This window comes from Seriola dumerili, unplaced genomic scaffold (assembly GCF_002260705.1).
Source record: "Seriola dumerili isolate Sdu_G_001 unplaced genomic scaffold, Sdu_1.0 BDQW01000017.1, whole genome shotgun sequence".
In the NCBI taxonomy this organism is placed as follows: Eukaryota; Metazoa; Chordata; class Actinopteri; order Carangiformes; family Carangidae; genus Seriola; species Seriola dumerili.
This window is the reverse complement of record NW_019174272.1, coordinates 10,446,299-10,473,528: the sequence shown is the minus strand read 5'-3', so window position 1 is coordinate 10,473,528 and position 27,230 is coordinate 10,446,299. Positions and strand designations below refer to the sequence as shown.

Sequence of the window (27,230 nt, the reverse complement as noted above, 5' to 3'; positions counted from 1 at the left end):
CATAAAAAGATTGGCAGTCTCAACAAGATCATCGTCATTAAAATGACAGTCTGTGGTGGTGTGCTGTACCTTTAACGCTCCAGCTGACTAACGGGAAAAAACAAAACAAAACACAGATTTTCAATAATAACAACAAAAGGCCCTTCTTAATGACATAAATCTGGAAAATAAGAGTCACTCAGCGATTACAAGCTCAGTGTGAATGTGTGTCTGTGTGTGTGTGTGTGTGTGTGTGTGTGTGCGCGTGTGTGATGGCATGAACGAGTGTGTGTACAAAGTAGAGGTAGTGTTTGTTTGTTTGTTGTTTGTTTGATGAGTTAGAATGAACTAATTCTGTTGTTGTGTGTGAGAGTCAGGGGCTTTTATTTTGGGTTCAGGCTGCTTGTTTTGGACCACGGTTCTCTCAGTGCATAGACGTCTCACTGACTAAAGACACACTCGTTATTTTATTTTGACATGTGATTGTCAGAGGTCACATGATGCTCGATGACACCTCTGACTTCACACCCCATCCCCCTCCCCCCTGCATACATTGCTTCTAAGTGGATTGGGAAATCATTTCATCCACATTTCATGCTGTGATTGGCTGATAGAAAACAGAAATGACGAGGGTCATCGTAGCCACAGATCAGAACCATCTTCCACTCCTCGTCTCATAAACACTGATTATCCTGTGGCAATTTGAATTGTCTGGATCTTAAAACAGCAATTCAACAACAAAACCTTAATAAATAAAATCAAAGTAATGATCGCATTTAAAAGGGAAAACCACTGCAGCATCAAAACAGGACACCCTGCTTCTCTATTTAAAAAAACACACCTGTCATCTTCAACAGGCTGCAAAATATAGGTATTTTTCTGCAATTGACAACATAAGAAAAAAAAAGAAATAAAAAAAAAAAAACTTTTTGGTGACTAATTAAGTGAGCCACTATTCAAGGATTCTATACATTTTTCTTAAATGCTATATAGGTATCTGAATATATTATTTTATTCATTTATTTTACAAAAAAATGTGTATGTGTGCGTGTGTGTCAGCGTGTGTGCAAGGTCATTGAGTGTGTGTGTTAGGCAGGGAGGGCGTCTCAGTGAAGCTTCTCACAGACTGTGGAGTTACAGACTTTTAGGAAAACGCCAAGAGCCCTTTCTGCTGCTGCTGCTCTCCTCCACGTTTCAACCAATCAGAGCAGAAATCACAAGTGAGGTCACGGTTCACTGCTGCCTCCAAAATAACAATATTAATAATTAAAAAAAGAAAACAATTCGTCTTAGGAATTTGAACATGGAAATTTAAATGTGTCAAATTCACACCTTCACTTCTGATTTCCACCACACGATTGAGAGGTGAGGAGAAGTCCAGCTCCCAGTGCCTGCTGGGTAAAAAGAATGAAAAGGGGGGCTGTTGTGAGTGAAGGGCATGAAGGTATGGCTAACAGGAGAGATTACACAGTCAGTCAGTCTGTGTCGAGCACAAACAACCTGCAGCTTGTCTGCTGTCTGACACAAACCGACAACGCCACAACACATCAGTTTACGCTCCCAGCGGACGAGTAATAACAGTCAGTCAGGGTGGAAGAGCTGAGCGGCCGTCAGCTGTTAAAGGGTCAGATGTTCTAAAGCCTTTTCTACAGATCAATAACACGTCCTGTTGTAAGACTCACATGGCTGAATAGTAACAATCATAATAATTTACTCTCCTCACTGTGGTTGAGATCAGTATTCAAAAGAAGAAAGAAAAACTATTTGAATATCCTAACAGCATTTTTGTTAATGATCACAACCCTCGTCCTTCCTCGTCTGCACTGTGGGCTGAATCTCAACACTGAAAAACACAAACTCCAAACAGCAAAATTCTTTTTTTCTGTTTTGTATTTACATGTCAAGCTGTATATTCTGTATATACACACGTCTGAGCAATCCTGTGTGAAGAGCTGATAAAAACTCACCAAAGCAAAAGCAAGCAGATATGTTGAGATTCAGCCCACAGTGCGTTAAAGGGTCAGTTCACCCAATGCATTAAATTACCTCAAATGAAGGGAAATAAATGATGCCGTTTTATTCCTTTATGGGAAAACACCAATTTTACACTTGAAGGTCAGTTTACTCATCACGAGGAGTACTACTACTATATAATTTGTGGCTTTTGTCAAGTCTGAACAAATTACCCTGATGATGTCACAGTGATGTCATTAGGGTTACCGCTCCTCAGATGTTGAAACCACTAACACAAACCAGAATGCCAGTGTTTAGTTTGAAAGATGTGGGTGGTTACCTGGCAGACGGCATATTATTATGATGATTATTATTAAAACACTTTGGAATTGCATTATGGGAAATGTAGGATTCAGCATTTTGGAGGTCAGGACATATCGGCCTGTCTTTTAAAAATCCCAAACTGAAGAGTAATATTAGATCACTGGGGTACCACTGTAAACGTCATGTTAAGTGCTGTGAGCCCCACAAACAATAATTTGTTATATAATAATTGAATGATAAACTTTCACAAAATTATCCAATAATCTTTTTTTTTTTTTAAATGACAAACTCCAGCTTGTCAGATGTAAAAAGAAATGCTGCTATTTTGTGTCATATGTTATTAAACTAAACTTAGAATTTTGAACATCTGGTTAGACAAACAACAAACAATTTAAATATGTAATATTGGGCTCTGAGACAACTAAATGGATACATTTCACTATTTTACATTTTACAGAAAAAGTGAAGCATTGACTTTTTGAAAAAATGATTTGCTGGTTAATCGATAAAGAAAATAATATTTTCAGGCCTAATTCATTTCACCTCCACTGTCTTTGGATGGCAACAAAGATATCACAGATGATATCGCAAATAAAATCAAATATACTGTAGATACAGGTTAGATTCAAGAGGGGAGTGAGGAAATGTGTTTTTGGTAGTTTGGGTGAACTGACCCTTTAAGCTTCTCCCTAAACAACATTTGTGAACATCACTATCCAGACATTTCTGATGCTGAGGGACTATCTCGTGGCTGCCCGGAGATCTTCCACATCACCTCTGACCTCACAGCCTCTAGAGAGAAGAAGAAGAAGTCCACGATGGTGTAGAAGTCCGATGAGAAGCGTGGATGAGCGGGGGAAGCAGATTCAATGGACCAAGCCGCTGAATCTACTTCAGCGACACAGTGAGACGACCTTCTCTGCCTGCCTGGTCCAAGGCACCAGGATGTCCATCCTCACTCCTCTGGCTTCGGAGTGCAGTCCCATCACTGCCACAGACCCTCTGTGTGGCGAATGTGCAATTTCTTCTCACACACACACTCTCGCACACCACCAACCCCTGTGCACACCCACTGTTCAGAGCGCTCGGCATCTCGCAAACACGTCATTCAGCTCCGCCACCACGCCATCCTCTGTATATACACATTAAATTCCATATCTGCCACACACACACAAAGTACATGGGACATTCTGTGTAGCTCCTGTGCTCTTCTTCAGCAGTGGGCCTGTGTCAGCGGCTGGCAGCTCAGCCCGACTCGCTCTCCTGTCCCGGTCCTCTGAGCCTCAGTTGGAGCTGGCTGTGATGGGTTTCTCCAGCTCCAGGTCAAGGGGGACCGAGGTGAGCCGGAGGCTGCTGTAGCAGGTCTTACAGACGCGGCTGGGCTCAAACAGCTGCTGGCTTGGCACTGGGATCTTCTGGTCACAGCAGCTGGCGCAGAACACATTACCGCAGTTCCTGCAGGGGGACACAGAGCGGTCACTGCTGGACTCCCAGACAGAGCCTCTTTACACCCACAGTTACCATGCGCCTCCTTTTTTAGATCGGGTTTACATGAGACTCACCTCCATCATATTTAAACCAAGGCCTGTTCTTCACATGTGGAAAACCGAGTTAGCTTGATTTGGTTGTTGATGGTTTGACACAAGTCTGGATCTGAGAGTTCTTCAAAGTGAGTTTAAAGTTTGTCTTTAAGACTTTCCAGTTAAATTTAATTGATTTTAGATCAGAACATGTCAATTCTGCTTTTGGTGTAAATATCATAGCAACACCTCAACATGATAAAATTGGCTATAAAATTACAAAAAAAGGTTTACTTAAAATAAGAACCGATCCAAATATAGTCAAGGATACAAAGACCAGAGGGACAATATCCAACTATAGGTGTCTGACTGTTATTAGAATTATGGAACAATATATCAGAAAGTTAATTATTACATTCTGATGGAAACTTGTCATTTAAACACTAAAATAAACATTTTAATTAAATGCTGCATCACACATAAAAACGTGTAAACAGCTGATACTGAGAACTGATCTCAGCCACTGCTCTGGTTTTTCCAAACACGAAATATGTTGCCCCACTGCATGAAATCATAATAATCTGAATTATGAAGAATTTTAATGTAAATAACATGAGGCCAGAGACTAAAAACAGAGTTGGTGGGCCACTGTGACTCAATGTAACTGATAGCAGAAATAATCAATTTAATGACTGTGACAAAGACACTATTAAATGAAGATTGGTCACGTCATCGCTGGTGTGTGATCTGCTTAATATGATCAGAATCAGTGCTGATACCAGTGCAGCCTATCAGAGTGGAGTGTGTAATTAAGTAATACTGATTACTGGGCTGGGGGTTGGGCCTTGGCTTTAAGTAACTTCTGTGCAGCTACATTAGAAATGTTCTTGTCTGTAGCAACAGTAAAATGTCAGCCAGTTATAGGAAAAATCATATGATCAGCACTAATCATGCTAGCCTTGCTTCAAAATAAGAGCTCACAGTTATTGTACATAATTTCATAAAAAAGATTAAGAAAACAAATCTCTGTGTTTGAAGAACCAAGTGAGCAGGATGAGAATTAAAGGACTGTGTTAGTCTGGATTAGTGAGCTCACATCTGAAGAACAGGACCCTGATATGAAAATGTGTCTGCCGTGAGCAAACAAACTTACAGAAGTTGTTTCTTTCACCTTGTGTTTGCTGTGTCTGATTACAATCTGATCACCGGGGACACATGATACAAGAGGAGTAAAGCAGGTCTGAAACTCAAAGTGCTGAGTGCTTCATCCTGAGCTTTGCACTGGAGGTCTTCACGGTTCCACAATGTCAGCTCTGATGACGTACGTGGTACGTTATGGAGGGAGAAAACAGTGTTTTGAGGCGAGAGGGAAGACGAGAACTGTGAACTTCACAGTTCACCAGAGCGTTGTTCTAACGAGGGAACTGGAACTGGAATTTGATATTGACTACATGAGAACACAGTCTTTTGTCTTATTGTTGGTGCAGGAGGTTGATATTAGGACATTGAATTATTTATATAAATTCTTCTTTGAACATTAACATGTTTTCCACCACTGCTTGTTAAATGATGAAATTGCATCACGCTGCTGTCGGTGTTTGTCTTCTCTTTCTGTTTGGGTCTCCCTCTGATCTTGTCTCTCTTTTATAAATATTCATTCATGCACATCAGGTTCGGCTGGGTTTTCCACGCTCCATTTCAGAACAGGTCCAGAATGTTGGACCCGTGAAGACCTCCACTTTGCACACCGCTCCTGCTCACAGTTCCACTTTGCTGTGATGTTTCACTACATGCCGGGTTAGCAGAGGTGCTCATCTACTCAGCAGTGATAACTTGATTATTCAGCCCATTAAAAACACAGGTTACCATCACTGGACAGGAAGGCAGGTCACACTGGAGGCTTCAGATACCCATGCTCAGATTCAGATGTAAGGCCATGCTCACACACTTACACGCACAGTGGTCCCTTCTGCCTGCCTGTACTCACCCTGAGCAGAAAAAAAACCTCATCTAATTTTGTCTGCAGCCACTTACACCACCAGGTGGACTGCATGGCCTTCAGGACCATGCTGTGCTGCTGGGAGGTGAGATGCAGGGGGCTGGTTTGGGGCAGCATGCTGCCAGGTTGTGTGTTGAGGGTGGTGGGAGGGAGGGGTGCTGATGTGGTGCTATGGCAGGAGGAGGGTTGAGGTTGAGGAAGTCTTTTTTTTTTTTTTAGATTTAAACTTTTCAGGAAAAATAAGAATCAGCCCTCGACCGAACACAGCTGAACCACTGACAGCAGCGTGCTCACGGTCAAAGCCAATTAAAAATCACTGAATGAAAACACACTGGCGCTGCAGGACGCACACTCAAGTCAATACATCGCAGTAATGAAGAGAGATTTCCTTGAGAATTTGCTGACAACTAAAACACAATGGGGGGGAAACCAGATGCAGCAAGTGAGGAGAGACAGGGAGGGAGGGAGGGTGGGGGTGGGGTGTGTGTGTAAGGATTAGAACGAGGAAGGTGCAGCAATGTCCGGTAAAAAGGGTGGAGGGTGGAGGGTGGGGTGGTGGGGGGACAGGGAAGCCGGATCTCACCAGACCTCCTGGACAGGCTCCCTGCCACTGTAGAGGAGGAGAGGGGCAGACAATGGATAAGAACTGCCTGAACAGTGGAGAAAACTTAAAACACACTAAAACACACTTCCTGCTGAAGATGTGTGTCAGCTTCACAAAGTTTAACAAAAACAAAAAAACTTAGAAAATCTAAGATCACCACAGTTGTGGGCTGTAGTGCTTCACTGCTGAAACTGTCTTGTAGGACAGAAGCGCCGACAAACAAACACTAAAGTAGATAGACCAATCCAACAACCTGTCACCATGACAGGCTTTAAATTAAAGGAGCATCTCAGAAAACTTAAGTTACACACTGCAGATGTTGACTTTGAAAGCTCTGGGTGTTTACCAGGCAGGGACGGTTTAAAAAAGAGATGCTATCAAGCTGCATTATGGGAAAGGTTGGAATTGGTGTTTCTCTATGAGGGCCTCAAAGTCAGGGGTATCTGAGCCTCTGCTGCAGTGATAGGGATCATTTTTTAAAGTTTGTCTCTCACATGTCCCACAACTTTGTGCAAATGCTATTCTAAATCAAAGGAGTGCTCCTCCAATGACAGAACAGCCAGGCCCTGTTCACACTTAACACTAAAAAGTGTCTTTGTGACCTGATCATAGTGCAAAAACATTAAAGATATTAGATTGTAGTAACCATGTTTGCTTGAGGTCAGAGAAGCTTGTATTCACTTCTGTAGAACAGAGTAGGCTGGACAAAAACTCAATGCTAGTAAGAAACATACCAGCATATGTGTATCAATAAGAATGAGCAACTCCCTGCTGGAAACCTAAATTAGTCAACGGCCTGATTTTCATTAAAATCCATCATAAAAAGTTACTTGAGAAGAATTCAAGAGTCATTCTGATTCTGGTGTGAACTGAAAGCTGCTGCCGCTGAATCTAGACGAGGTCTGGATGTATCTGAATACAAGGAACCAGTTCTGAACATGAGAGGAGCGAGTTTGAACTCTGCAGGACAGAGAGCAGTGGCTGCTGACAGTGAGTGACTGAAGGTTTGAGCTTCTGCAGCTTGACAGTCCTCAGTCTTTACCTGCAGTGATGCTTCCTGGTGGCGAGCCAGAACCTGCTCTCACAGCCGTAACACTGGGCTGCCAAATGGTCAGGGTACCAGCGAGTGACCTGTAATGTACAGAGCAATGTCAGCTCACAGCTGACAAGAGATCTGAGCTCCATAAATCCAAGCTCTCTGAACAAACACAACTATCTCTTTGAGATCTTTGCTCCTTCCCTCCCTAATAAATATCCTGAGGTCAGTCCAGCTGCTCACCTCAGTGTCCTGCTTGTCCACCTGCTCCCAGCTGGCCTCCGAGAAGAGCTCTGTGCTGCAGCGCGACAAACAGTTTGGGTCCAGGTTGTACTCCGAGTCTGTCATTGAGGTCTGCGTGGGGGGAGACAGAGAATCGGCAGATGTGAAGGAATCTATCTGGCTGCAGTTACAACTCAAAGCTTATGTCCAGGTGGTAAACCTGGTCAACGTGTCAGTGTCTTACCACTTCGTCTCCCATGTCTCCGTTGATCCTGTGAGAGCTGATGTGCTGCTGATTCTCCAGGCGGCTCCACAGCTCCTGCACCTGCTTCTTCAGAGTCTCCACTTCCATCTGGTGCCCCGCCTCGATCTGCCTTAGCCTCTGCTGGATGGCGTCAGTGTGCAGCGTCAGTCCGTCATCGTCAAGGTGACTGCGTGAAGGCTGCTCTGGGCTAATGGCGGCCCGGCCCAGCAGGGCGTGGCACCAGCGGTGCTGGGAGCAACTGCCCCGCGGATGGAGGATCAGGGAGTTACAGCTAGCTAGGGACATTTGTCGACTCAGAGGGGCCCGCTCCCCATTCCCTTTGGCCCAGTGAGGACCCCCGCAGGGCTCCCCGTCAGAGCTGTCGCCGTTACAAATCCCATCCCTGCTGAGGTCAGCACTCACAGACTGAAAGGCACTGACGGAGGCTCGCTTGGTGCCCCCATTTAAAGTTCTGATAAGACCGTGCTCGCCTGCCTCCAGCCCCTTCTCTTTCCTGGAGCAGGGCGGCTGTTTCCTGCCGTCACTGCAGGGCGCACGGCTCAGACTAACAGGCGGCTGTGCTGGGAGCTCCAACCTGCTGCAGGCCTCTTCAGTTAAAGTCTCTGTTGAGCTTTCCATCAGGGAGGCCCTCTTATCCACCTGCTCCACTGGCTCAGAGACACCACGGTCAGATACTGAGTCAGGGCAGGTCTCCTCCTCCACATCTGGCTCTTCAGGTGACCTGTCCACAAAGCCATTAGTTATAGTTCTATGGGCTGCAGGCTGCTCTGGCTCACCTGAGCCAGAGTCACTGGGTCCATGCACAACCTCCTCTACAGAAGAGTTTTCAACATCCTGCTTCACAAGATCCTCTGGTGCCTGAGTCACCTCAGCTGCCTGTTCATCCAGCTCTTCTGCCTTCTGTGTGGGCAGAGGTGGAGACTCATCCTCCTCCTCTGTCTCCATTACACCATTTTCTGGATGGTGACCATTTGCAAATGCTTCTCTCTGCATCTCAGTCCCGTTGACCTTTGCGCGCTCGTCCTCGTCCTCATCTTTTGCTTTTTTCTCCTCCTCTGTGTCAACAGTGTTAACGACATGAGTGACAGCAGCACCTCCCTCTCTCTGATCGGCCGCCTCCTCCTTTGTGGCTTCCTGTAGAATGTTCTCCATTTGGCCCTCAGCCACGCCCACTGCCACAGAGAGCTCCGCCTCCTCTGCGTCCTCTCCTGCTGCTGCCGGGCTCACAGTGTCTCCCTGTCCGAGCTCAGCGTGTGAGCTGCGCGGCTGCGGGCTGTCGTCCAGCTCAGAGTCCACTCCGTCTGGGTAAGGCCCCACTCCATTCGGCCGAACCTCCTGATCCTGGTTCCCCCCTCCCTCTGGCCCCACTGCCATGTTGAGCTCCAGAGAGCGCCGGTGGTCCTGCCACTTCTCATTGAGGCTCGGGTCACTGGAGCGCCGGTTAGGAGCCAGGGAGCTTCCCAGCTCACATGCACTGGGTAGGTTGTCAAAGGAGCGAGTCTTCGTGCATCTGAAGGAAATGAGATAAGAATTATGCACAGAAACCGCATTTCATCATATAACAAAGTGTTTGACACTCTATGAGTCAATCTGAAACTGCAACATAATCATTAGAAAATGTATGGCTAACAAAGCAATCACATTCACCTCACCAAAACAAGAAAACACAGCACAAACATAATGAGAGAGAAGCAATCAGACTTGGTCTCTTTAACTCAGAGCTGGCTGTCAAAGTATGTCAACATCACAATGAAACAACTTCCTGTTGCTCTTCCATCATGGTGTGACTGTCACTGTCATGAGACACAAGATAAGCAGAGCATAAAACAGCATCTGTGACTGCAAGGGCCCGAGCAGAGCAAAGTATCAAAGCAGACGAGTTGAAAAGCCGAGCCTCTCCAGCTGTGGGAGTCCTCGACCTGTGTTTCTTACATGAAGGAGGAAGAGGGGGGGGGCTTGGTGCCAGCGCGCCAGGCTCACCTGCCCAGTGGTGCATCCTCCGGGTTGGCACCGGGCACAGGGTAAGGGGCGCAGGAGTCATCGGAAGGGGTGGTGGGGGAGGAGCTGGGCAGGTAGACCGCCGTCCACAACATCAGGTTGCGCACATGACACACTGGATGGAGAACCTGCAACAACAGCTGCACATTTAACTCAGGACGTCATCAGGAGACAAATAATAGCAAAACGCTCTGGAGAAAAATCTTTAAAGACTGAACACAGGAAGAAAATGAAACAAAGGAACTGGCTAAGTGAATATTTGAATAATCAGACTTGATAAAAAATATGTGAATGCTATTCTGGGAGTATGATTTCCACTCATGGTAAATCAAGAAGTTATGGCCATGACACCCACACAGAGAAATGCAAACATGAAAACAGCCGAAACCACAAAATGCAATTCTAGGAAGGGTGGTAAAAACTCCTAAATCAAGTTTAAGACCACAACAATTAACAATAAATCTAAGAAGACATCATGAAATACAAAGCTCTGGGGTTCATCTAATTCATCTGAAGACTTCCCTGTCTGGACCTGAAGAATTTGGAAACCCAGGCCTAAGCAGGCTAAACTTTGTTTTTAATTAATTCCACTGACACATTTTCTTCTTTGTCTTGCTTCAATCCGCTTTGTTGTTTGTAGAAAACTTTTTTTTTTAACATGCTTCAGAAACAGCGGACGTACGGTCTCGGAGTGTGAGGAGTACAGCATGTTCCTCAGTGTGCGGTTGGCCGGTCTCAGCAGCGACCACACTGAGCATGTCCTCTCCTGAACGTGCCGGTCCTCCCTCTCCTTGCCGCTGTTACACAGGAAGGTGCCGAACAGACAGGAGTAGGTGTGCTGCACCAGTTTCACCTGCAGACACACACAAGCTGACATGTAGAGGCTTGTACAAACACCTTAGATATGATAATGAGAGCAGAGATGACGAGAGTTCAACACATGACTCATCAACACACCCAGACTGTAAATGCATATCAGTGTCTCACAATCGGAAACTGAATGTGAACACACTTGAATCAGAGGCATGCCATTTCCTTCCACGTAGATGAAAACATTCTGCAGTGTCTAATCTCATGATCTAAGAAGACTTTACAGTTGTAGTGTTTGATTTCTGCCACTGGTACGCACCAGAAAGGCCTCATTAAACTCAAAGGAGCAGGGAAACTGCCTCTGCAGCTGGTGAACACAGTCCAGCCACTGCAGGAAGACAGGACAGCGCTCGTTCAGATCATCAGAGTTTTCTCCGTGGCCGCAGCGGTCAGCAAACTTATGGCCAAAGTCCAGCCACTCAGTCTCCACCAAAACCTGGAAGCCCTGCACAAAGATGTCACAAGATCTTAGGTTCAATAAAATGTTGCTTCACAATATTAGGCCAGTCATGCTCATGTGCAGTTTTTAAAAAAGTAAAAACAAAGTGAACAAATAAAATAATAAAGTTTTTCTGCTATTAAACGTGATCCTGTTAAATGACCAAATGTTACAAAGGGTCGGAGGACGGAACTAAAGATCAAAGAGTCTTCATCTGTACCTCAATAGTGCGGTAGTACGGGTCCAGCAGCAGTTTGGACAACGCAACGATCTGAGGTGTGCGGTCCCAGCCGTCGGAGCAGTGCACCAGGACGGGCCTGTGGTCTCGATCCACGGCGTTGACCACAAGCAGCGCCGCCTTCAGCAGCAGGGACAGGTGCTGCAGCCACTTGGTGCTCTCCAGTGCAGAGAGCCAGCTGCCGGCACACAGACAGCAACAGAGCAAAAACAGAAACATCAGACCAGGTCGCACGGCTCAGATACTAAGTGATGCCACACGTGTTTCATAAGGACAAGTACAAAGCATGAGCCGATGCCACATACCACAGGATTTAAAGCCTCTAGTTCGCAAAACCCGTCAACAACTTCTGCACAGCTTTGTATAGCTACGAGCTCAACTGTGACGTCAATGTTGTTCTGTGTCTTTCTACTTTTTTAATATTCTTCATCGGGGAATTTAGCAGCTTGAGAAATAGAGAGATCTTTTTCTTAATTTTGGTGGAGATTCTAAGAAAAGAGCTAAACGTAGAGCAAATATAAGACCTGCATTTGTCAGGTGCCCAAAATCACAGCTGATGATTCCAGCCTAAATGGCCTGGTTGAATAAAAGTCACTGAATATTTCAACACATTACATGGATGACCAGAGAGAGACGTGACCTACTTCAATTATGAGTAAATGTTTCACTTCTCTTATCTTATCTAGGATAATATTCTGAGCTCTATTGGTGTGTTTGTCTTGACTATAAACATGAAGAGTCTGTGACAGAATGATTGGAGGCTTGTGACAGTTTATACTCATTTTATATGTTTATAACACGTCAAGCTCAGCAGCTGGTCTTGCTCAGTACAGTGGCACTGTGGTGTAATGTTTGACAATTAGCAGAGAGAAATCGGCATAGCCCGCTGTGTTTTGCATAAACATCAGAAAGTTCGTGCACAAGGCCCTTCAAAGCTGACGAATATGACAGCACATAGACATGAACTGTGTGACCCTATTAAAGCCTGGGTGCAGTGTTGGGAGGACTTTTTTCTGAGCCTGTTTTTGTTTTCTGATCTGATCTTCTAACCACTTTCAACAACAGCCTCTTAAGCCAGCGTGATTTAATTACACATCATTGTGGCACCGAGGCTGGGAGTGCAGATGGAAAGAGATCCTCCACTTGGGGTTGGGCCAGGCTTTCTAAATCAGGCACAGATGTATGACCAGGGCCAAAACACAGCTGTGATTACTAGTTACCTACAGTTACTACAGCAAAGCTTGAGGGCTCAAGGTTTAATAGTTTTAGCCTGCAGAGCTGTGAGCTGAGTCGTGACTAGGGGAAGCTGGAGGCACTGCTGGAGGCAGAAAAAAAACAAAAAAAAAACATACTTGGCTGGATCAGGCATCTGAGTGCAGAGGAAACGCAGAGACTGGAAACTCTTGCGGATGGAGTGGATGTTGGCCATGCCCATAAACACCACCTCACAGTTGGGGTAGTACTCTGGAACATGAGGAAAACAAATGAGAAAAAAATGAGAAGACAAAAGCTAGTGGTTTTTGATTTTAGCGCAGAGAACAATCGCATTCGTGGTTAACCGATATACTGCATCCACAGCACACATTGACCTAATTCTGCCTGTAATAAGAGCCTGAGCTGAGAGGACCTACCTGGACATTCACAGCCTCCCCCCTTGGCTCTGTTCGCTACGGCAGCAGCGTAGGACCTGGCATCCAGGATAAGTAACTTATGGGGCTGGATGACCAACGTTTCCACCTCTGAACTGTTGGTCATGGAGGACTCTGACAAAGACACAAAACACAGCAAAGTTACAACCCAGTGCAATTCATGCTGCATGAAACGAGGGCTGAAGGGTTTCAAAAAAGTCAAAAAAGACAGAAATATGTAACATCAACAGAATGTGTTTGACATAAGAAGTTACTGTGATCTGTGTGTAAACCTGCTGCTTGAGACAAGCCCTGACACCTCGGATTGCGCAACAGTGTCAGCTGCAGATCCATGTCTGTGTGTGGTGGTAGGTGTGTGCTCAGCTGTGAGGGAGTGTGTTTGTGCGATTTATACGGTATGTCAGTGAGTTAGGCTCTTACCGAAGTCAGTATCAGGCAGGTCTGAGCCGTTGGTGTAGGTACCGTTGGGGAGGTGTTTGCGGGAGCTGCTGTCCACGGCGCAGGCCTTGGCGATGGACTGGACCAGGTGCTCGTCATCAGCGTTCCTCCAGCCCCACCAGCTGACCTCTGGCTGACCGCAGCGGGCGATCACAGCCCCCGTGCTCAGGTGCCTGTGTGAGGGGTTAGCCAGAGCACAAATACACAGTCAGTCAATCTGAGTTATGGGTTATGTCCTAGTTAAGAGCATTTAGCATCTATCTGTTTTGCATTTCTCCTGCACAACATTATGTTTTATTTGTTGGCTTTTTTGATGATTAAAAGAAAATGAACAGGGCTGCAAATAATAATTATTTCCATTATCATTTAATCTAACATTTTCTTTTCTGATTAATCAATCAATGGTTTAGTGTATGAAATATCAAAGAATAGTGAAAAATGCCCTAAAGCAACTTCACCTCTTGTAACTGCAGGTCTGTCCAACCAACAGTATTTAGTTTACCGTCATATACAAATATTCTAACTTTAGAAGCTGGAGCCTGTGAGTTTTTTACTTTTTTGATTTAAAAAAAATATCAAAGAAATAATGTTGCTGATAAATGAAATTGTCAATCAACGAATTAATTACTGAACTAATCATTTCATATGACTCTTTGGTTCAGCAGGCGACCTTCTTTCCTTTTCATAACACAAACAGGTCGGGAACCACTGGCTTTATTCTTTTCAGGTGCTGTAACACACAAAGTTAAGATTTCTGGTTGGTGTAGTTTTCCAAAAACAAAAGATCAAAGGCTCTTGAGCACTGTTCATTAAACATACAACAACTACAATTCACTGAAGCCATGTTTTCCTGGCCTAAGTAAACTCAACGTGGCATTGACATAGAGCTGAAAAGAAGATGGTTTCATTCCTTCAAAAAAACACAAAGGCCAATCAGCACATGAGGAAGTTAACTTTCTGGTTTGAAGAGCTCAGGGAGAAACAAACATAAACCAACCTATAAACCACTGCAGGAAACCTCTTCCAGGAGCGGAAGGCTGCCACGTTTTCCAACTCCTTGTCAGTGATCCAGGCTGGCACCAGGAGCTGCTGAGGATAGCTGGGGCACAGTCTGGCAGAGCAGAAAGGGAGAGAGAGCAACTGCTAAACAAGGAGAGAGAGAGAGAAGGAGGGAGGGAGGCAGCACCAAGGGGCTGCAATGGCTCAACAAAAGTCTCTGTCTACAGACACCTAATCCTGGGCTGGACCCTTATCTGCCCAGGGTGCAGCACCAGTGGCGTACAATAACACAACCACCCCCCTACCTAACACACACACACACACACACACACACACACACACACACACACACACACACACACACACACACACACACACACGATGTACGCCAATGAAAGCTAAGGACAGATCTATCTTCTAACTGAGAGTGACGGAAATCAGCACAGCAGCAGATTATGTCTCCTGAATGAGAGCCTGCTATTACCTGAACTTGCTGTTGATGTCAGATATCCTCCAGGCGTTTTGAGTGTCAAAGCCCATCCTCTCCACCTCATTCTTAAACCAGGAGGTCACATGTTCGCCTGGAGAGAGAGCAGAGATGTCTGATAAGAACAGAGCAGAGCAGAGGGGAGGTTTTTTTGTTGGGGCTATGCGAGGACATGTAGGAGACAACAGGGTACCTGGTCTGCACAGCTCGCCGTGCTGCTCCTTCTCGCCGGCGTATACTTCCATGCACCAGGCGTGGAAGGCGAAGGAGAAGAGGTCCTCCAGGCGAGAGGGAGGGCGAACCACCACGTTCAGGCGTTTCAGCCATTCCTGACACTGCTCAAAGGTGGAGAACTGACACCTGGAAACGCAACAAGGAAAAAGGCAATGTTACACCTTCATCAGGTGACAGAATATTATCGGAGCACAGGGGTGGTTCTCAGAGAAGCATTTCAATACTGATATCTGCAACACAGATACTTCAGAATCAAGCAAATACTTGTTGTCCTTTGTTTGTGGAAAGCACATATTTCCTTACCTTACCAATTTTGGTGTTGAGTCTCTACAGAAAGTCTAACAACAGGCATTACATCAGGCATCCTCTCGTGTTACATCTGACTGATTCTTTCAATGCTCAACTTCTACAAAGCTAGCTCCAAGTGACAAAAAATATGAATTGTGTGCAGCAGAAATTTATTAGCTTATCTGCATCATTGTCTTCTCTCTCTCTGCTGCCACATTTAAATGTTGCCATAGCAACCTTAAACCTGGCGCCTGGACTTCTGTGAGACTGGCAATTTTTGATTATCATTGTTATCTCTACTTCAAATGCTTTAAACAGAACATCACATTTTCTGACAACTAGATACGGAAGAGAAACTATTCTAGATCAAGTTTTCTACACCGGTTTATAATGTTATTTTTTGGCTTTATTAACAAGGGTCTGAGTGGGATTCAAACCCAGGCCATTATGGTAAGGACTGAGCCTAAATGGTATGCACTGCACCAGGTGAGACACTGCAGCGGCCCAACTTTTCTACACCTTTAACAAACAGGAGGAAACAGCTGGAGTGGCTTTAGTGTGCAGGACATACCTAACGACTTTGCAGTCCTTACAGGTCACGTGGAGCTGGAACATATCCCGACACTCCACGCTCTCTATAAGCTGAAGAGGGACCTGTGGATCGAAAGAGAGGGAACATCAGCTCTTCATACAGAAACATGCACCAACCAAACCCATGCAGTCAGTACAAGTAGTGTGGCAGACTGCAACTAACAGTCCATTATGTAAATTAGTGGTGGTCGACACAGTAAAACGCCATCATGCCAAGAATCAGCCAGATGTGCTGCAACATCACATTTTTACTTCATATAGTTAATTCTGTAACCAAACCCCTTCAGCTGCATGGTGCTAAAAATACACCGGTCACACAGATTACTTCCAGGTGCATTTCCATTCATTTTTCATATCACATCACATCTTCCTGAGCTCTGTTAATATAAATAATCTTTTTAAGTTTGCATATGGGAGAACAAAAACACTCAATACTGGATCCTGAAGAGCTTGTATCTGCTTTTCCCTTTGGGCCCAGAGCTACAGTCTTATCTTTTATAGGCAAACTACATGTAAAGTACAGAACTGTCATGTGCTTGTAACTTAAGAGCATACTTTGAATACTGCAGGGAAATACCTATGCTGCTCTTGACTAAGCTCTGTTAATTAGCTACAGTAAGGGCACTTTTCAGCAGCACAGTGGGCTTTCATAAAATGGTGTGGCTCAAGCTGCTGTTCACACACAGTCCAGAGCCATGCATCGACAGCCAGTCATCAGCAAGTCAAGCTCCCAATACATTAGTGCAGCGACAGTGTTACTGCCTGATGGAGATTTTCTTCATGTGGAAGGATTGACAGCTTGAACGCTTTGTGTGGACAGATTTTTCCCCACACGTATTTTTTCATCACGTCTACTTTAATCCAGCACCTGGTGTTAAACGGGGTGAACAAGCAGGAGTCTACTCCTCTGGCACCAGCGAGGTAACAGACAGGCACAAACAAATTACACACACAAATGATACAGTCCACCACTCCACGCCATGCAGCTCTGCTGGGTACTTACTGACACCTCACAACAACAACTCTATCCAAAACAAAACAGAGAGAACAATAATGAAAATGGTGCTCGTGGATTTGGAACTACTTTCTGCCATCGCAACATATTCCGGATGTTCGAGCATCCTGCCTCTGCAACTTAATTCCGGCCCTCTAATCTACATCCCTAATCTGGCCACCATCAAAATTCCTGAGCTGCTTGTTAACAGCCTCTCGTTCTCTTCCACCTCCCACCCCTGGTTTGTGAGCTCTGACAACTCCACCATGTGATGCAAATGCCTCGTCAACACGTCCAAATATGTGTGAGGAGAACGCTGGCTCTGTCTGATGTGAGCACAGAGACGTGGTTTGTGCGCCAGGAACCGGAGGCTCATTGAGGTTCCAATTAAGCCCAGCTACACGTGACGGGCAGCCAGTAGCAACAGGAAACACTCAGATGGATGCACTCACCGGAATCGGGGAATAAACCAATGAGCATCTATTGATGATATCACACATCAACTTTGGTTCCAAGCCAGAAGTCTCCGATTTTAAATGTTGCTTAAACTCAAGCAGCCGCAAGAACTTGGCTTCAATAAAAAATACTCTCAAACTTGCAAAAACTGTGATTTAAATCAGGAACTATGTGATCAATACATAAAATAAACAAGATTACAAATCTGACCAGACATTCACTGGGAGGTTTTGGTACTTAAAATTTAGGTTTTAAGTTTTGGTATCAAAAGAATTTAGCTTTGATACTTTAACGTCAACAAATCCCATGAAAAGACCAAAACCAACATTGTGTCTCTCTGACCTCCCTCCTCTGCCTGGCACCAAACGTTCCTACTGAAGTCTTTAAAAACACGTCACAAATATATACTTTCATTTTCTAAAAGGCTGAATAATTTCCCAAAACATATGGGAGCTCTCGTTTTTAGCAAACGTTACCTAAACAGGTATAAACAGTTATGTTGTTTAAGTCTATTATGTGCAATTAGTGGGTGTTTTCGGCAGCAGGGACAGGGCAGTGTATGTGGGACTGATTCTAAATAATCAGGAGGGTCCATGCTGAGGGTAATGAATGAACGTATCACTGCCTCACTGATGTGGTTCACCGGCCTCTCAACAATACAGACAATACTTGTTGATAGGATCAATTCATCACTGATTTTGGATTTTTCATGGGATTTGTTGACAATAAGAAAAACATAGAACAGAAGAGGACTTATCCATTACAGTGATAATGTGTTATTTTCACTTGCATAGATGATGATAGTTTTTGAGAGAAGGAAATGAAACATCCAGAAGTGTTTTTCTGCAGCACATGATTTATCATTGCACAACTTTCCTGCTCTCAAGTCTGCACCAGAGCAGCTTGGTGATCATATTTTTCTCCTAAGGCATTTGGGAACAATTTCCTCAAAGGATTATGACAAATACTTCATTTGTGAGTAAGAAAAACATTTAAAGATTTGCATGTAGGCAGATTATGAGAGATACACTGCATATAACAGAGTGTATACTCTGCGGAAAAAAGTTTTTTTTAGTACTACCACCCTGTGCAACCCTGGACTTAACAGAATGTTGAATACATATGTATAATATAATATATAATATATAATATATACAAATGCATAAATATTTGTTTATATGTGTTGTTTATATGTGGTGTCAATCTATGTTGTAATAACTCATAGTTTTGGAAGTTTACTGGAGCCAGTATCTTATAGGAGTATAAAAAAAAAACCAAGTAAACCTAGAACATCTTCACAAAGGCACATGAGGATGTTTTTTTAGAAGGTGACCACTATCGGTCACAAAGCTAGTCTCTCTCTTAGTGTGGCGAAATGAGAGAGAGAGAGAGAGAAAGAGAAAGAGAAAGAGAGAGAGAGAGAGAGAGAGACAGAGAGGGCGCCACTATTATGCATCCCCTCTGGAATCACTGCAACCATGGCAACGGCAAGTGCAGCGAGAAAGCAATGCGGGCAGGCGAGTGTAGAAACAGAGGTGATGAAGAGTCACGCGGCACTGCTGCCAGTGCAGATCAGCTCTGAATGGCCTGGTCACCACGGCGCTGGCACAATGGCCCCGGCTCTGCCCATTCACAAAACATTAATAGATTCACACAGCCTCGAGTAGAGACAATGTACTTCATTCTCCAGTTATTTTGAACCCTGTGAAAGAGATTCTCTAATCGTATCTGACCTTGAAGCACATCAGTCACTTTTCAAAGATACTTACGTTGACAACAGACTCTTTGAACTTGATGTGTAGGCGGTAGTTGGACATTGCGATGATGGCATCCTCTGCTCTCCCCACATACTCTGTGAACTCCCCGTGCAGCTCAGGAAAGGGCACCTAGCAACAGCAGGTGATAAAACATTTCAAACTCACAACAGCGTCACAGAGATCAGCAGTGATGACATAAGGGTTGTGATTTGATCGCTTTTTCACTAGACATGGTTAGTGTGACTATTTTGCAACTTGTAGCAACATGCTGACCATTTCTACTACAGCAGTCGGGTAAACTGAAATGTTGCACTCTTGCAGGTAATCTGAGTCATAAGTACAAACTCTACACTCTTTTTCCACAGCATGAACTTCTCCCATTAACCACCTGGTGAACTTTGTAAAGAACTCAGGAACTCTGTGATTTGTTTTCTTTGATCATGCTTCCTGTGCCAAAAAGGATCTTGACAAATCAGTAATTTTCAGTGGGACAACACTCATTGAAAAAAAAAGGAAACTTTCCCAGTGACACAGCTACCACTTTAAATACCAGCAACCAGCTGACTGAAAACATACCAAAGTAGAAGATAACATAACTCGTGATTATGGCTGAATGATATGCAAAAAAATCATGTTGTGCTTATTTTGGCAGATGTTATTCATGGTATGTTGTGACACATTTCACCTACATCAAAAAAATTGCAGCTGCTATTTTGATAATAATTCAACTAATTGTTCAGCCCTACTAGAAACAATATAAAACGATACAGAAACAACATAAATGCCTGGAATGACCAACTGGCCAATAACAGAGTGCTGACCTGTAGCTTCTCAGATGAAAGTCTACTTATTATAATTTCTTCATAATGATTTTTTAATGACAGAAAGTAAAAGTTGGTTTTTACTTTCAGTTATAGGCATTCAGATATTACATGACTTTTGACACTTCACTTCTGAGACTGGTAAAAACTGAAAGTGAGTCACATATGTCAGGCTGGTTATGTAACTGACTCAACCACATATTTACACATAACTGTCAGGTTAACTGGGTTTTTTTTTACAACATGAGATAAGCAGTGAGGGCAGCGGCGTCCTCACCTGCATGTTTTCCTCCTCCAGGACGGGGGACTTCTTGGGGAAGATCTGATTGGCCTGGATACACTCCAAGCTATGCTGCCCCTCCTCCTCCTGCAGAAAAAAGGCCTGTTAACTATTTACTGAACTCGAGTCAGCTTTGACAACAACAACCTTCTTTCAGTCACATACTTGTCTTTACTTTTAATATGGCTTTTGAAATGTTTGTCCAGGGAAGCCTGGCTGAGTTTTCCCTCATTTATTACCCTGCTCCTGTCACAAACTCAAGTACAGTGACAGATGTATTCACAGCTTTGACCACAGAGCTGCTCTGAAGACATCACCTGGGGGGTTGAAAGACCACCATGGTAGTAGTTTTTGGGGAAAAGGAGTGTTACTTCTCTGTTTCACTGTGTTGAATTTTCCCAGCCATGCCACCATCTGATTTGCTTTTACATTATTTGGATATAGCAGAAATGTCACAACCCTTATTGTGACAGAGATGATTTAAAACCAACCTGACAGGGCTGCATTTATACTTGTTTGTGTGGCTGTCTTATCTTTCCCACCCATACTGTAATATGTAACCCGGGTTAATTTACTATAATCACCCCTTGTACGACGAGCCATGGTATTTCAGATGACAATAACATGCATAGCTTTAAAACTGGAAATAGACATGAAACTTCAACTACAAGACCTTGAAAAGAAAGGAGAGTCTACATGAAATTTTTGGCTAAAATTTAATTATGTCCATTTTTTTAAAAGAAGTTTTTACCAGCAGTCTGTACACTTTCTTAGGGACCAAATGTTTGAGGTCACAGTAGTAGTTATGTCCAAGATGAACACATTTTACAGAGGATGCCTATTAGTAGTGAATGCCAGACATGGATACACAAGCAGAGTCAGGGATTTTTCCTCAAGGGCAAACTGGTGGAAAAAATGTCTGGACTTGTGCTGACAGAGATCGACGCAAATCTATGGCCTGTGTTTGGTCAGGAGCAGAATTTAGTCTGAACACTGTGCAAAGAAAGATTAAGGTGGTCGAAAGAGATGGCAGCACATCCTGTGGGATGCTGGCTCAGCATGAGCCGAGCTGATACACACGGTCACCAAGGCTGGAGGAGCAGTGCGCTGAGGCCAGCCAGGGGGCAGCCGCCACGCAGCAGCATGCCAAGAACAAAAAAACTCACACATACACACACAGTTCAATGGGCAACACATCCGATCCACCAGTTATGTCACTATGCAACGGTACAACACCAATTTCTGCAATGAAAACTGAAAGCTGCCCTGCTTAGGCGGCAGCCTTGGAGGACCTTTGACACTGTTGCAGCTGGTGTGACTGTCTGCTTCCTGGTAAACAGGCCTGACTAACAGTGAAAATCAATGGCGAGTTTCCGATTCTGCAGACAGCACACAGGCCACCAGACTGACAGCAGCTACTTTCCAAAACATAGATAAAATGATGGTACTTTACCATGGCCCCTGTGAAGGAGTGTGGGTCACCCAACAAGGAACTCCGGCCTGGATCAGTCTGTACAAGAACACAGACAGTTGATAAGTAATTTTGACAGAGAGCATGTAAATCATAGACGTTATCTTTGAACAATTATCTTTAAAACACTTGTTATCCACAAATTTCAAATTAAGATCTACTTGTTCCTCCTCCAGCCAGAGGAGAGATACTGTGCAGCCAGTACCACCAGGATTCATTATTGTAACGTATGGAGCAACTTTTATAGAAACAGAATTCACGATCAAAATATTGTCTATGGTGACGAAGTCTCATTATCAGCACTGATTTCAGGTCAGTTTAACAGTTTTTTGTTGACACATAACTTATTTTGGGAGAGCATCAATACTATAGATTGGTTTTAAAATTCAATAGGTATTCAGGGTTCAGTTGTTGAAATCGGTGGGTCAATATTCAATCTTATAAAAAGTATTAATGGACATTCTTTGGGAGTCATTTTGCTTGAAACTTGATGTCTTTTAGTTTTAAGGTTTAAATCATCATTCTCTGAGATGGAAAAGGTCCTAAACTGTAAATAGTTTATCAGGGCATCCCGGTGCCTGAGGGATTAAGGCACCAACCAGGAAACCTCAAACTATAATGTCCCAGTTCAACTACAGCCAGGGACCTTTGATGCACGTCATTCCCCATCTTTCTATGGTCCACTCTCATGTAAATGCTCAAAAATATACTTAAATAATATACATGTTTTTCATTTAAACATTATAATTCTACTGTTGTTGTTTTTTCGCCAAATGCTTAGCTCACCCTAAAAGAGCAAATGTTAAGTCTTATCTTCCAGATCACTGAATCTACTCTGGATGAAATTACTACCTGAAACGATAAACCACACTAGCATCCTTTTTTTCTACATTAATTTGCAGTGCTTGTGTTGGATTTATTTAGATTGAATGTGAACAGATTTTCAAGAAACTCACAAGAAAGACAATGTAGGCCGGAGTAGCAAACTGTGTTTGTGATGTTGTATGTAAACATCAGGATTTGTAAATACCTTCTCAGGAAATGCATCTAGGCAACAAAGACTAACTGTAGCCCATGATTGACCAGGAGACTGTGAGCCCCTGGTAGGGCAGTCATGTTCAAAACATTCGATAGAAAATCAATTCCACATGAAATGGCACTACAAGGGAAGGCTTGGCCGGCAACAGCAGGCTTGTGGCCTTCGGTAAAGCTTATAGTCAATTAGTTCCATTACATTTAGTAAAGGGGGACAAATGTTCTGGTGGCCACAGTCAAAGAAACAGCAAATGCCTAAAAATGTCACATAAGAATAGTGATGTAATATATCATTTAGACTTACCACAGACAATCAGTAATGGATGATGAGCAGTCCTGGTGATCCTGTTTGGAAACTCTCACAAATAAGACATGGAAATCTGCGGAAATGAAGGCAAACATGCAATTGAATAATGAGCAAATGCTTTTCCCCATAAACTTGTCTCTATTTTACAAACAGCAGACTTTTTCACTGAGACATTCAAGCTACAGAAGCTCTTTTGATTCCCTGGCAAATATAGCTGTACTGGTGGTCACAGTGGCTTGCATGTGAGCTCAGAGATACCACTTAAACTCAGTTGTGGAATGGAAAAAAAAGCTAGCTGGATCTTGAAGCACTAAACAGTCTAGCCGGCATAAAGACATGGTTCAGTCACGTGGGCTGATCATCTAATGGTCACCTTCAGAAATACACCATATGTATTTTCAAATTAAAACCCCTGCTGCTACATTTTGAGGTTAATCAATCCACTGTAAGGTAAGACTGGTCAAACTACCCAACGATGTTTGGTTACCTGCCCAAATGGCTGGTCAGGCACACATACATGGCAGATCCAGATATTTCACAGCACTTGGCTAGTAGGTGGTTTTACTTTCCTGTATAGTTTACAACAGAAATGAGAGTATGTCATTCACCAAGAACATGAACAGATACCAACTTTTTGTTCAGGTAATGGTAAACTATCTTTACACAGATGGTGCCTGGAAGCAATATTAAATGTCTCTCTTCAAAACAAGGAACCTGTTAGAGATCTATCAGCATACAGGCCCACAAATAGTTGTAAAGGTCAGCTGCTCTTGCAGAGCCTGAAATCTGATCTGAGAAGGTCAGTGAATGAGCTGCTCAAGACCTCAACACACCTCCTCAGGCACATTTAAGATGCAAAAGGCCAGAAAGAAGACAAAAATCTCATTGCATGACCGGCAGCAGAGGCCCTCAGCACCGCCTGGTCGTGGAGAGTGGTGAGAAGCAGCAGAGGGGGGGTCATTACCTCACTGGTCGAGGAGCCCTGCTTTTACTGCTGGTGCTACCTGATAAAGCATATCTGCCACACGCACACGTCTCTGTTTACCGCAGCAGGCTCATGACCCGTGGCTACGGCTCAGTCTGGCTCTTAGTTCAGAGTCACACAGAGAAGGCTAAGCCCCTTAGAGCCTTAACGTTACTCCTATCCCGTGACCGGCCACAATGCATCACAGGGGGCAACAATATCGGGCAAACAGCCCCGATCTCTTTAACTATTACTAGCTAGCTTCAAACAGAAATACTGACTGAGACGATGGACTGCAAAGACTGACAGACAGCTTGACTACGTTGACGGCCAGGTAGCAATACTAAAGTTAACAATGGCACTACAGGATTAAGGATCACATAGAAGCATACATGTCTGCTAATTTTGTGTCTGGAAAAATCAAATTCCGCTAGCTGAAAGTTAGGGCCATGGAGTTAGGGCCATGGTTTCGCGAAGCAATTAAAATATTACTAAAGCATTAATGATATTTCGCGTTACCTAGTTGAATGTAACGTGGACATCTCAAAATAAGCTATCGTTATCCAAAACCCAAACACTCCTGAATTGTAGTGTTACAATGAGTGCTAGCAAGCTAAGTGCTCTGCAACTTAACATTAACAACTATGGCGAAACCATCCACACCAACAAAAAAGTCAGACGCCAACACGTCAGTTATTCAAACAGGTTTGTCAGATATATAACAACCCATGTCAATAGACAAAAGTAATTAGCTAGCTACCGTTGCTTTAGCCCTTCCTTCTCTTTGGGTAACGTTAAGCTAGATCTTCTGCAGCTAGCTAACGTTAATAGTTAATCAAGAATAACACGTCAATAAAGAAATGCTCGCAAGCTAACGCTTAGCCCAAAGTGGATATGTGAATTGTAAGCAGCGGACATTAACATTTACTTATAAGCAGTGTGCTGTTGTATTGCAATCTCATAGTATTGCGTGTTTGCCATTAGTAGCTGTAACACAGTCCAGTCAGAACAGCGGCTAGCTAACATTAGCTGGCTGAGCTAGCGCAGCTCTCTGTTTTTGTTGTTATGAGATGGAGGGCGGACCCCAAAAAGGAGGCCTCTGTCAAAACACACCAAGGAACGACCACAACCGGCGGACTCACCAGTCAAAGGAGTGATGAGAAGTAAGAAGCCGAAGATTCATCCGAAGCCCGTGCAATTACTAAGCAGCAAATAAACCTCGATCAAATAAACATTAGTCATATCCGAGCCGAGGCCAGCTTCACTGCGTCCCTTTCCAGCAGAGAGCCGTCGTCGCCATCGCAGCGAATTCTCCAGCCCAACAACCTACGTGATATGTGACGTCATTGCGTCAGAGCGGTACTCTAGGCGGGGGAGGGGCTCATACACACCACGCGGTACTATCATGTAAACAGTGCGCCGTAGGCTGCCCGAATAACTGATGTAATTACTGAATATAATGGACATGAATGATCGAAAAGCAGTTAATGAAGCAAATGTGAAAATGACTAAGTGTTCCAGATAGTTAAGGTTATAACAAGCGCTGTTTTGGATTCATACAATACACATTACAGTACGTTTATGAATTTGTTTGCATTAATTAATCTGTACTGTGTGTACATGTGGCAGACCTCCAAGGGTGGTCATTCCTCACCATAAAGAAATAAAAACACAACACAGCAGGGTCTTAAACAATTATGTATTGAATGATGGCTTACATATGCAAATTCAATTCCAAGACGCTTGGCATACTTTTGTCCATTCTTAAACATTTAATAGCCTGACATGTGAGGCTTTAGACAGATATTTAAGCCTGCAGGACACTTCTCTTTATTGGCTCACAGCTGACTTTCAAATGAAATATTTTCTTTGTGACAAACCCTTAGTGTCAGATTGTAAAGTGGTTTCTTTACTAACAGCTCTGAATGCAACCATTCAAATTTTGCTGACCAATTACCTCATTATTTAGTGACAAATGTCAATTATAAAATAAAACCATCTAATGTGTAGGGCTATTACAAAAAGCTTTGCTTTTTTCTGAACCTGGTGACAAAACGGCCCACACCCCTCTTAGATCACACATTACCACAAGGCATTTCTCCTGTGAGGATAATGCATGAGGCATACGATATGGCACAAAATAATCTTGATTTAAATATTTACCTGGAAGTAATGTTTACTGGGTTGTTTTTGGGTTTTGATTTGACTGGATTCATGATGGCTTTGTGAGAGCCAAATTTATCAGCCGCATCATGCATGGACTTCACTAATGTAAAAAGACTTTAAGTGCTGAGTCAATGTCCCTGTGCAAGAACAACAACACAAAAACGCAGTCTATCCCTTGTCATGTGACCAGAATGGTTTTGCATGCAAAACAATGAGATGAGCTTTACATGAAGAGATAATGGTCTGGGTAAATACATTTCTTTTTCAATCATATGCCCATGTTACCATGAAAGACAATGAAATTTCAATGAAAGAAATGTCACTTCTAATCATACAGTATATTATGCACAAAAAATGGTGGTACGAAAACCAGAGAAAAATCTGTGGCTCCGAGAGAAAACAAGAACAGTATCTTAGAGAGCAGTCTACTGATCTCAAAAATGCAACCCATTAGCCTCATCCTGGTAGTTCCAATCTACACTGTACTTTGACACATCTGTGTAATGAATTACAAAACAGCAACAACTCTCCACCAAACCACTGCTTTCTGTGAAAGTTGCATTTCCCGTATACTTACAACTTCCACAGGCCCATTTAATATATAATGGAGTCATTCTCTACACCACATAATGTTTATCATAGTCACCACCACTGATGAGAGCAACTGTTTCAGTAAAGCTTTAAAAAGCAAGACTACCCTGAGAGAAGGTCTAAAACGTGGGCAAGCTTGCCAGACCAGAACTGGCTTGAATGGGTTTGGTTTATTAAATCTGTACACTCTATTTCAATATAATCAGCACATTTTGTTCCAAGAATGTAAGATATTTTTTTTTTTTAGTAAATGTG

At 43.6% G+C, this 27,230-nt stretch overlaps 1 protein-coding gene across 5 annotated transcripts; it reads right to left on the bottom strand.

Moving 5' to 3' along the window:
• Window positions 1–260: 260 nt before the first annotated feature.
• Window positions 261–25,527, bottom strand: mtmr3 (myotubularin related protein 3). 5 transcript variants are annotated; one of them, XM_022757950.1, is made up of 21 exons: window positions 25,361–25,527; window positions 23,252–23,327; window positions 21,895–21,951; window positions 20,439–20,528; window positions 19,353–19,469; window positions 16,114–16,196; window positions 15,214–15,380; window positions 15,018–15,114; window positions 14,532–14,645; window positions 13,517–13,707; window positions 13,079–13,210; window positions 12,800–12,911; window positions 11,430–11,625; window positions 11,030–11,215; window positions 10,583–10,753; window positions 9,883–10,028; window positions 7,882–9,412; window positions 7,659–7,769; window positions 7,422–7,510; window positions 6,359–6,385; window positions 261–3,711 (listed from the first exon to the last, which is right to left on the bottom strand). In XM_022757950.1, exons 3-21 carry the CDS (start codon window positions 21,895–21,897, stop codon window positions 3,540–3,542), a joined length of 3,735 nt encoding a protein of 1,244 aa, XP_022613671.1. In that variant the 5' UTR covers window positions 21,898–21,951; window positions 23,252–23,327; window positions 25,361–25,527; the 3' UTR covers window positions 261–3,539. The 5 variants fall into 5 exon arrangements, with proteins under 5 accessions (XP_022613671.1, XP_022613689.1, XP_022613680.1 ...); XM_022757968.1 differs by having other exon boundaries at window positions 13,559–13,707; XM_022757942.1 differs by lacking the exon at window positions 25,361–25,527 and adding an exon at window positions 23,742–23,803 and having other exon boundaries at window positions 3,540–3,711.
• Between the last annotated feature and the right edge of the window lie 1,703 nt (window positions 25,528–27,230).